Source organism: Carlito syrichta, unplaced genomic scaffold (genome assembly GCF_000164805.1).
Source record: "Carlito syrichta isolate Samal-C Ts95f unplaced genomic scaffold, Tarsius_syrichta-2.0.1 Scaffold305994, whole genome shotgun sequence".
NCBI lineage: Eukaryota > Metazoa > Chordata > Mammalia > Primates > Tarsiidae > Carlito > Carlito syrichta.
This window is the reverse complement of record NW_007250090.1, coordinates 73,378-84,839: the sequence shown is the minus strand read 5'-3', so window position 1 is coordinate 84,839 and position 11,462 is coordinate 73,378. Positions and strand designations below refer to the sequence as shown.

Sequence of the window (11,462 nt, the reverse complement as noted above, 5' to 3'; positions counted from 1 at the left end):
GTGAGTATCTCAAGAGAAACCCTGGATATATAAAAAGATTTAAAGTTACTTTGTTATTTATTAATAATGTTCAAGCATCCTAGTTTTATCTTTTTAAAATGCCATTGTTATTATTTTTTCTTTTCTCAGTTTTGCTCCTTCTGTACTAATGCTATTTTTAAACCAACAATGGAAGAAAATATCATTTAGTCCTGAAAATAACTTTAGCATGGTCTTACTAAAATTAAAACTACCATTTAACAAAGTGAGGCAGCAAAAGTATTAAGAGCATGAATTGGAGTTGTTGATCTGTCTGGGTTGAAATAGGCTCCATTATTTACTGTGACTTTAGGCAAGTTGCTTAACCTCTCAATTTCATGATCACATTTGTGAAATAGAAGTAAACAATAGGTCCTACATTTATTAGAAAATATTGAGATTATGCATGTAAAGCGCTTATAGTGCCTAGCACATAGTTAAGTGCCTAATAAATGCTAGCCATTAATATCATTATGGATATAGAAAATCAAATTCGGCATTTGCAAAATGTATAACATTAAATGTTGAATATCAAAGTCAAAATTCAATCTCACAAGGCTTATAGTCTTTAAACTTACACAAAATTTTAAAGCTAAAAAATGAGAACCTAATATTACATGCAAGTTATATGAATCATCAGTAAATTCTTCCTAGAAAAATGACCTATTTGTCAGATTCTTCACAGCATGAACTTGAGAGTCCCTTTTGCACCTATAATTATATTCTCATTATTGTCTTTTAAGTATTTTGTGTTACTCTTATCAATCTGATTGATAAGAATTGAAGAAACCATGAAATTATATATAGTATATCCATTATTATTATAAAATGTCTGGTCTCTCTCATCATAAGTATAGTTTAATGTAGTTGTCAAAAAACTTCACAATACCAAGTTGCAATTCTTTTTTTTTCAATTCTTTTTATACAAATACAGGTTAATTAGTTGTTCTATCCAGTTGCAATTTTTATTTTTATGAGACTTTGCAAAGGTATGAAGAACATGGAAACCTTAAGAATTGCCTAAGCTTTTTACATAAGTAAATTCCAAGTTGACAGTCTGTCCATCTTAAACTATTTATAATTAATACGAAGCTCAACACAGTAATATCTCAGACAAGAAAGAAGGCATTAATTCCATAGGCAGGTAGTAGTGAAATGCCAAACCTGAACAATCAGACACTATTTCCTTACACAGTCTGGGTAGAAGATGTAGACTACAAAATAAAATTTAAATGAATATAAAATTTAACTTTCCCAGATACAACTCTGTAAGTCTTGAGGTTTACCTATGACATCAACAAAAACTAATGAACACGGGGAATTAGTTCTCTCTCCCGTCAAAGAAAAAAAAAGCACACATAATTTTAAATTAGAAAAATGAATAGCAATTTGCAAGCAAAAGAAAACCAAATTCACATTCTACTATTTAAGTTTGTTCTATTCACAGGTCAAAATTAAAATATTTCTTTTCATCAGATAAACAGTTTTTAAAAAACAAATGCATTTTACTGCATCAATACTGTGGGATGATAACTCAATTTAGAACTGCTCTCTAGAGTAAAATTAACTTAACTTTTCGGGAGCCGACTGGCCTATCATTCAGATCTTTAATAGCAGCCATAGCTTCATTATAGTTTATCATAGCAACAATGGCTTCCCCTGTAGGTAATCCTTGCTCATTATATTGTATTGAAACTGAATCAGGTATGATTCTATAACCATGGAAAAAATCTAAAATCTCATTAACATTAGCTTTAAATGGAAGATTCATTATCTTAATAGGAGTTACTCTACCTGAACCACAATTTAACTTTGGATCAGGCATAAATCTCCCTTCGGGAAAACCTCCCACATTATGCTTTCCAAAATCAAACTTGCTACCCTCTGGGCGACCAAAATTCACAAAAGGGCGATGACTTCTAAAATCATCAGGTGGATTCCTAAAATCCTCACCAGGAAGTCTAAAATTGTCAGGAAGTCTAGGGCCCTCCTCCGGAGCTTCCCTGAGGTCTTCTTCCGGGAGCTGCCTGAAGTCTTCATCAGAAGGGCATCTGAAATCTTCCTCCTGGGGGCTCCTGAATTCCTCATCAGGAGGGTGTCTAAAGTCTTCATCTGGAGGGGCCCTGAAGTCTTCATCTGGTGGGTGCCTGAAATCTTCCTCTCGTGAGCGCCTGAAATGCTCTTGGGGCTGACGCCGGAAATGCTCCTGGGGCGGGCGCCGGAAATGGTCCTGGGGCGGACGCCGGAAGTGTTCCGGGGGCGGTCGCCTGAAGTGTTCCGGGGGCGGTCGCCTGATGTGCTCCGGGGGCGGTCGCCGAAAGTGCTCCGGAGGTGGTCGCCTGAAATGTTCCGGAGGTGGCCGCCGGAAATGCTCCTGGGGTAGCCGTCTGAAGTGCTCCTGGGGTGACTGCTTGAAGTCCTCGTCAGGGGAATGTCTGAAATCCTCCTCTGGAAGCCGCCGGAAATCCTCCTCAAGAGGTCGCCTGAAGTCATTCTCGGGTGATCGCCTCCATTCCCCCTGAGGGGGCCTCCTGAAGTCCTCCTCAGGTGGCCGCCTCCAGTCCTCCTCAGGTGGCCGCCTCCAGTCCTCCTCAGGTTGCCGCCTGAAATCTCCTTCAGGGGGCCACCTTAAGTCCTCCTCAGAAGGTTGCCTGAAGTCCTCCTTGGGAGATCGCCTAAAATCCTCCTCCAGTGGCTGCCTCCAGTCCTCCTCCCTGGGGTGCCTGAAGTCTTCCTCCCAAGGGCGCCTGAAGTCCTCCTCAGAAGGTCGCCTGAAGTGCTCTTCCCGAGGGTGCCTGAAGTCCTCCGGGGAGTGTCTGAAGTCCTCTGAAGGGAACCTGAAATCCTCTGGGGAGTGCCCAAAGTCTTCCAGAGGGTGTCTGTCGGGCTGTCGGAAATCCCCCTGGGGATGCTTGAAGTTATCCAGTTGCCTCAAGTCCTCTACCTGATGTCTAAAGTTTTCAGAAGGGCCAACTGGGTATAGTGGAGGATCTTTTGAGTCAAATAAATGGGAATGGTCATCTCTATCACGTGACTGTGAACGAGCTTGCATCTTCTCACTGGGCATCAAGGAAAAATTTACACCAAACTCCTGCATCTGTGCCTCAGATATAAGTCTTAATAATACTTCTGTTCCTAAGAATCTTCGTCGGTTTAAACGTTCAGCTTTCATGGCCTGTTCTTCTGATTTAAATTTCACCAATGCTTCTCCCAAACCAACTCCTTTGTCATTACAAAACAGGTAAATGTCATCCTCAGCGAGAGAAAAATCTGCAAAGAACTTCTGTACTTCAACTTTTGTAACATCAAATGGAAAATTTCTTATATATATGCACAGTTTCCGGCCAGAATAGCCTTCTTGAGGATACTTTTGTGAAACATGTCCAGGCCTCTCTTTCTCTTTTGACCCTGGTCTCTTCTTTTCATAATATTCAACGAACTTCAGCATTTGTTTTCTAGAAACTGGATCAATGTGAACTGGACGATACTGTAAAACAGTCTTATGTAAACCCAGAGCAGTATTATAGTCTTTCAGAGTCTTGAACATCACAAAGGCATACCTTGTTCTTCTTTCATCTTTATATAAAAACCTAATCTGTTCATTAGTGAGATCTGTATCTCTAAAGAAATTTCTTAAATCTCTTTTGTTAATACTTAGGGACAGATTTTTTAAGTGAACATAAAATCCGAGAGGGGAACGAGAACGTGTTCTTCCAGGAGATTTTGAATGAGACCATTTTCGAAAATGTCTATCATTAATTCCTCTTGGTGGAGAATGTTCTTCAGCTCTAGTAACAACATCACCCTCCTTAACTGCGTTACCACCAAATTCAATCCACTGTTGTTCTGATCCTTGCATTACTTCTATAAATCTTGAACCCATAAAACTTCTATGGCATTTAAGACCTCCTGAGGCATCAACACATGAAGCAAATTTTACTATGGCATCACCGTTATTTCGGCCATCGTGATGTTTTAAGAAAATTACTCCATCCACACACAAACCAGAGAAAAAGACACGTACGTCATCTTCATTTACTAAGTAAGGCAAACCTCGTAGAAACAAATAGGGATTCTCGGCTTTCAATGGCCTTGTCTTTCTTGGCCTTAAATCACCGTGTCCTGTACCATTAGTATGAAACCCAGCATCTTGATTAATCAAAGAGCCATATCCAAAATTACTTGATTCTTCCTTAACAGCCTCAATAAAGTTAGACAGGCTGCGCATCCCTGATGCCCCAGATCCTGGTCGCCCTCTTCCGACACGATCAGTTCTTTTCATTTCTATAGTCTTCTGCATTTCTGCCTTGCTACTAAGAAAGAGCTCTACAGATGAATCCTTGATAAGCCCTCCTGAACGACTTATGGCACGTCTTGCATCTTCATCTGTTGCAAAAATAATAAAAGCCTCCCCAACTTCCCCTCCAATTATATGCACTCCTCCATCAGGAATAGTCAATCCCGTGAAGAAGTGACGAATATCCACAGGCCCCGCAATAAAAGGAAGCCCCAGTAAACGGATGACTACAGCCATGCTGAGCTCAAACAACAGCAATAATGACCTGCAGACAAAAAGGTACACATAATAGCAAGTCTTATTTTTGAAGTACCTTAGCCCAAACTAAGCTTTTAAATTACTGGTTCCTGCTTCCTTCAGCATTTATAAATGAAAACAAGATACAAGTTCACAAAAATATTGACCATATCTAATTATTAAAGGAAACAAGGAATAAGCCTTCTCCCATTTAAACATACAAATAAGCCAACTACCTTGAAGAAACATTTCATATCTCCTATCTATACAATAGGAACATCAAAAATATCAAATCTTCCTTTGTAAACCTGTCAAACGCTGCTTCACAAGAACAGACTACAATTGGAGTCATTCAGAAACATATCTTCTACTGAAACAAGAGACAGTTTTTTAGATTAAAGTATTTTTACCAACCACAATGAATTTTACATATTTAGAAAACCCATCTATGGTTAGTATATAATTTCTGCTCATAATAAATTGCCTTCCACTAGAGCATCACAGGCCAGACATAAAGAACAGAAGCCACAGGACCTTAAATTATTCTACTTTACATGTTTTTTGTTAAGCCTCTGTGAAAAGCCTTTTTAAACTCTGGATATCTTACCTTTTTTATTTCTTGGAGACCTGTTAATTCTGTAAAAGCAACTTAACTGTGGAAAGAAAATGAAATATAATTAATCCTTGAACCCTGTAATTTATCTTAAGCAACGCCAGATTTGGATATCCATTTCAGAATTACCTATTAAAAGTGAAGCAATAAAAGGAACCACAATTAAGGGCATTACAAAATGGTCTTCTTTGTTCCAAGGGGAAATTAATCATCCTTCTGCACAAAGGAGATACAATATTTGAGTAGACATCTGCAAAATATTAAAAAATAAAAAGCGTGCTGAAAATTAAACTGCTCCTTGATTGGAAGTACCAAAGAAAAGTTGTGAGGGAATGAATGCAGGTTTGCATGGTTTTGAAAGCAGTGATTGTTACAAAGGTGTATAAATGTATGAAGGTTCTCACAGTCTGGCCTTTCTTTCTGTCACCCTCACCTATGAAGCTTAATCAAGTTAAGTGTCTCCCATGTTAGCTGCTGCCTGATCAGCCTTGGGAAGAATTCTTTCCTCTTCTTTGGTAGGAGGTGGGGAGACACTTCAATAGAGTGGCACTGGGAAAAAGGTGTGGAGATTTTAAATGTGCAATGTGGGAGCCCAAAAGGAATTGGAGGTAGGTGGGGGGGAAGGGCAGGGAATGCAGAAAAGAAGTCTTGACAAGGAAATCTGGCTACACAGTTTACAAACCCAATATCATGCCTATTTGTGACGTGTCTCTCAAGGTGAGAGTCTGATTTTTATACCAAAGAGGAAATGATTATTTTTCATATTTGGTTTGTCTAATATAAATAAATATATACACATATACAGTCATATATATTTGTTGGTTCTCTCATTTTTTTAAAGAGGGAGGAAAGTAACAAGTTGCATGAGCTGTAATTAAGGAACATTATGTGTAATTTATGACATATAGGCCGGGACATATTTCTATACTTGCAAAAATTACATCATTTTATGGATATAAGAGAAAAATGCCTTTTCATAAATTTCAATTTATGAGAAAAAAGTTTACCAAAGTTCACTGAATTCTATCCTTAGCATTTTGCTGTGTAGTAGTTTTACATCTACTTCGGGAAAAAAACTATAAGTAAAATGTCAATTAAGAATACTAAAAAAAAGTTTTTAAAGACCCTCAATCACTTCACAACATGAAAATCCTAACATCTACTTCATATGTATGTCCAACTCTCTTGTCATTCTCCCCCCTTTGAAAACATAAGACCAAATCAAATTAATAAGGCAGCTATTCAAAATGACACAATAAGTGAATAAAACACCAAAGCTTCAAATTCAAAAATCAACTTTTAAAGCAATAGATCCAAACCCATGGCTACTGTATGGATACATTGTAAAGTTCTATATATACATGACTCACACTTCCAAAAAACACAATCAAATTTCTTGATTCCAGTTAAGTCAAATACTGCAGTATCCCTAAAGTAAAAAATCTCAATACCATGCCTTATCTTATACTCCAAAAACAGTAACTATTAAAATTCATCTCAAGCCAAATAGAGTATGCTGAGATAAATATAAAATCTTATTATGCCAACAGACTTATTCCATTTCAAACAACTATTTGCACTCTACTGAGGAAATCCAAATGACAATGTAGAAAAGCAAAAATATAATAAAAATGCTTTAATTTGTGATATTTGGATTACCAGATTAATAAAAAATCCCGTTGCAGTATTTTCTTAAGGATACTTGCATCTAATACTTTCAGAGATATCCAAACTAACAGTTATAATGAAGTCTTACCAAATAAGTTTTTAAGACTTGCCAAATTAATAATTATAACTTCATGTTTTTAATGTACAAATAAATGTTGCTTTAGTCTAGCACTTAAATACCATGGTTCCACAAGGTGGGGTGGGAAGACATACTTAAGTGTGCAAGGTTTGTTTTCCTTTCAAAAGGGTCCATAAATTATAATTTTCAAACTAAAAACTAAACTAGGAAAGATATCAAGAAATTACTTGGCACATTCCACATCTAAAAAACATTAATGAGGTTTACTACTAAAGTACTGATGTGGTGTTAAAAACAAAACAAAAAAACATATAAGCCTAGTTTCTTCAACAAAACATCTCCACAGCAACACTGCAATGAGAACTGTAAATGGCTTCTGGAAAACGTATCCACATTAAGTCCCGAAACTCCCTCCTATGCAACTGGCTTGGCTACTTTTTAAAGATATTTTTTAAAGCAGCATAAGATAGGCCAGATGTTGTGGCTCACGCCTATAATCCCAGCACTTTGGGAGGCAGAGGTGAGAGGATTGCCTGAGCCCACGGGTTCCAGACCAGCCTGGGCAACTTGGCGAAACATCATCTCTACAATAAAGCAAAAAATTAGCCAGGCAAAGTGGTGCGTGCCTGTAGTTCCAGCTACTTGGAAGGCTGAGGCAGAAGGATCTTCTGAGCCCAGCAGTGAGCCACTGCACTCCAGCCTGGGTGACAGAATGAGACTCCTACTCGAATAAAAAAATAAATAATTTGTTCTAATTTGCCACAGTTAAATGTAACTAATGCCTAAACTTCTCTGCCCTTCAGATAGTAGGGTAATGTACCACTTATCCCTATACAATAACACACCACGCAAACCACCTGTAAGAGACCAGCTTTCAAAATGATTGCTCCTCCTGTGGTTCCAGAATGCTATTTCCTTAAGCAAATTTTCCAGAAGTTCTACTCTTAACACATTAAATTAAGCAAAAAGCAAAACAAATTACCCTCAAGTACACTGCACTTAAAATTTTGTCTAGTTATTAATCAAAAAGTTTTTTTGTGACTTTGTGTTCATTTCAAGACACAGAAATCTGTTAGAATTTCTATGAAAAGAAAGTGGATTCCTGCAAGCTCATTTAAGGGTAAGTCACTTGAAATTAAACGTTCATTTTATATAACTTTGCTGATTTTATCCAGCGATTCATCCCACTTAAACACCACTATAACTAAACAATATGAAGTGTGCATCTTCTAATCAAGACTGAGAGGGATACAGAAACGGAAATGAGAGGGAGGTTGAATTTAAATAGGTACTATCTCAGATCCATTTGATTTTAACTAGCGAATAAAGAGTGGTTCCAGAAACCTGGTGAGAGAGAACTCTTTTACTCTCTGCCTGTCACTACTTCTTAAAATCCAAAGTTAAGACGTAGCACACTGAAAATCTAAACGAGGGTTTCACCTGCAAAAAATAATCTACCCCCGTCCACGATTATTATTCATGATGAGCCGCCTTTTATAATGTAGACGGTTAAAATTAAAATCAAAGGTATGGCCACACCGAGCCATAGTCCCTAAGAGGAACTGTAAATGAAGACGAATCCACACGGCACAAGATTTCCCCCAACATCCATCCTCCTCAAACGGGCATCATCCGAAGGCATCCTTTCTACCGCCCAAAGCCTTTGTCCACACTGCCGGGGGGTCAGAGCTCCTTCTTTCGCGCCAGGCCACGGGTGCTACGTGGGATCCGATGCTGTCGCCAGTCCTTCAGCCAACATCAGCCTCCGAATAAACCTGGACCGCCCCAACCTCCGTGCCTTCCCGTCAAGCCGTCCCAAGGGCAAACATTCCACCCTAACTCGCCAGGGGGTGGGCTGCCCCTGAACCTGACTCCGACACGTCTGCCCTTCTCAGGCCTCTCGAGCCGGGCCTCCGGCGCTTTCCTGCCGCCACTGACTACGATGACACAGCAAAGAAAAAAATACCTAGGAAATCCTTCGAGATCTTCACTCTCAAGCTCACTGGGAAGCGCGCACACACCACCACAAGGAAGCTGACGGGAGAGGGAGAGTCGGTGTTTAGCAAGGAAACAGGGTGCCTAACGGCAGACGCTACGCTAAATCCCGGCGCGGCCGCGGCCCCGCCTTTTCCCGGGCTTCCGGCTCCGTCGCCACCCTCGCTCCGGCCCAACGCCCCAAGGGTAACTGCTTCGCACTCGGCAGTGAACACACACCGCTGCCGCCGGGTCGGAAACGCGAGGCCAGGGGCCGGGGACACTCTTCGCCGCAGCAGCCTCCCCCAGCACAGGTAGAGCCCTCAGTGAGCCTGGAGGAAGATGGCGCCCACCCTCCCCGCCGGTCCGGACAAACGGACGTACAGTTTGTCTGCCCATGCGCTCTCCAGCGTAACCCACCGCTCCGGCGCCTCGGCCACCTTCGCGCACGCGCCCTGCCGCCCACCCGCTTCCCCTCGTTAGGGGCGGGAAGCGGCGCCCCGGCTTGGCGGGGCTTCTGCGCATGCCCAGATTGTTGCCCAGCCCGGAAACCTCGACTTGGAGAGGGCGGCGTTCGGAGCCAGTTAGGGCTCAACCTGTAACTGTAGTGAGAATCTTCGGCGGGGAACTGCCGACGTGCACTGGACAAACGTTGGAGATTTCCAGGAGTTAAGGAAGGAGATGCAAAAGCAAAGAAAAGTTGGCGATGTGTTTTGTCAGTGTTGTCTTTTCAGTGTTGCCGCTACTGGGTGGCGTAAAGCATCTACTGACAGGCTCCAGTAAACTCTGAAAGACCGTAGAAATGTTCATTGCACTGCTTTCGACGTTCTCCGGGTTCAATGCCAACAACTAAGGGCTTAATAAATGCATGTTTAGTCAGTTTTATAAGCCTTATGAAGTGCCTTTATAAAGTTGTTCCCATCTTCTGGTTTTTTGAAACAAGAGGATAGGCCAGTACTGGAAACTTAAAGAACGTTTGCAGACATGGTCTGTGATGCCCGCTACATAATAGCTGGTGAGCAACCTTGTATTCGATTATTTGCAAATAAAGAAGCTGCCCACTGAGGCAGGGTAGCTAGCACAGGTTAGATACAGTTAGATAAATTTTTCATAGGTAGGTTTTAGGAAGCGTTCAGACTTTTTTTTTTTTTTTTTTGAGTCGGATTCTCTCTATCACCCAGGCTGGAGTGCAGTGGCACGCTCACGGCCACCACAGCCTCCACCTGCTGGGCTCAGGCGAGCCTTCTGCCTCAGCCTTCCAAATAGCTGGAACTACAGGCACACGTCACCATTCCCTGCTAAATTTTTTTGATTTATAGCAGAGATGAGGTCTTGCCAAGTTGCCCAGCCTGGTCTGGAACCCGTGAGCTCAGGCAATCCTCTCACCTCGGCCTCCCAAAGTGCTGGAATTATAGGCATGAGCCATCAAGCTCGGCCTCGAACATTTTTAAAATACATTTTACTGCAGGTCAAGCTGACAGCCTGCCCCACCCCCTCAGCAAATCAAGAGAAAACTCTATCAGATGCAAGACTAGGACAGTCCAACCTTTCAATTCATGGTTTAGCATAATCTCTAAGAATCCTACTTGGATGTCTGAGGTGGGAGGATCTCCTGAGCCAAGCAGGTCAAGGCTGCGGTGGCTGTGAGCCTACTACTGCACTCCAGCCAGGGCAACAAAGTGAGACTCCGACTAAAAAAAAACAAAACAAAAAAACTCTAAGAATCTCTCAGGTTCCCTGTCTAAGGTGGAAGGCCAAAGACCACTCCTTAAATGACCAAAGCCATAGAAGTGATAATAAGACCACCTTTTAGCTAAGGAACTTGTGAATTGGAAATGTCTGGCAGGTCTCCCACTGGAAACAATGTGGTCAGGAAAAGACCCCTCCCCCTGTCTCCTCGCATCAGGATCCCAGAGATGTCAATTTCTCTGGAGCCATGGTTATCTGGACTTCACTCATTAGCATATATTAATAACTAGGTAGTTACATCTAGTTTGTAGTTGAGGGCAAAAACATCGTTTTTCTTCTTTGAAAAACTTGGCTCATAGCAGGTCTTTCTGCTCTGTATCTTCCTTCATATTTTATTCTCACTAATAAACTTTGTTTTAAAACTGTGCTGGCCACTCTAAAATTCATTTTAGAAACAAGTCGGCTGTGCGCAGTGGCTTCAGCCTGTGCCCAACACGTTGAGAGGCTGAGGCAAGAGGATTGCCTGAGCTCAGGGTTTGAGACCAGCCCGGGCAACTTGGCGAGACCTTGTCTCTACAATAAAGCCAAAAATTAGCCGGGTGTGGTGGCACATGCCTGTACTTCCAGTTACTTGGAAGGCTGAGCCGGAAGGATTACCTGAGTCCAGTAGGTTGAGGCTGCAGTGTTCCGTGAGCATACCACTGCATTCCAGCTGACTTAAAAAAAAAAAAAGAAACGCATCAAAGAATCCACAGGTTTTATGCCACACCTCACCTGGCATCATCATCACTAGTAAAACAAGCTTGAGATCAACTCAGGCTAACAAGCACTTTCCTGGTCTATATACGCTTTCTATATGAAGTTAGAACAAGAGGAGTTACCTAATC

At 41.3% G+C, this 11,462-nt stretch overlaps 1 protein-coding gene across 6 annotated transcripts; it reads right to left on the bottom strand.

The window, feature by feature from the left end:
* Positions 1–1,471: 1,471 nt before the first annotated feature.
* Positions 1,472–9,266, bottom strand: RBM12B (RNA binding motif protein 12B). 6 transcript variants are annotated; one of them, XM_021714952.1, is made up of 4 exons: positions 9,127–9,262; positions 5,295–5,381; positions 5,160–5,205; positions 1,472–4,580 (listed from the first exon to the last, which is right to left on the bottom strand). In XM_021714952.1, exon 4 carries the CDS (start codon positions 4,550–4,552, stop codon positions 1,571–1,573), a length of 2,982 nt encoding a protein of 993 aa, XP_021570627.1. In that variant the 5' UTR covers positions 4,553–4,580; positions 5,160–5,205; positions 5,295–5,381; positions 9,127–9,262; the 3' UTR covers positions 1,472–1,570. The 6 variants fall into 6 exon arrangements, with proteins under 6 accessions (XP_021570627.1, XP_021570625.1, XP_021570624.1 ...); XM_021714950.1 differs by lacking the exon at positions 5,295–5,381 and adding an exon at positions 8,879–8,946 and having other exon boundaries at positions 9,127–9,203; XM_021714949.1 differs by lacking the exon at positions 5,295–5,381 and having other exon boundaries at positions 9,127–9,266.
* Between the last annotated feature and the right edge of the window lie 2,196 nt (positions 9,267–11,462).

What these genes read in the sequence shown, in the direction of transcription:
- RBM12B (XM_021714949.1), bottom strand. Translation starts at nt 4,552, where the DNA reads ATGGCTGTAGTCATCCGTTTACTGGGGCTTCCTTTTATTGCGGGGCCT.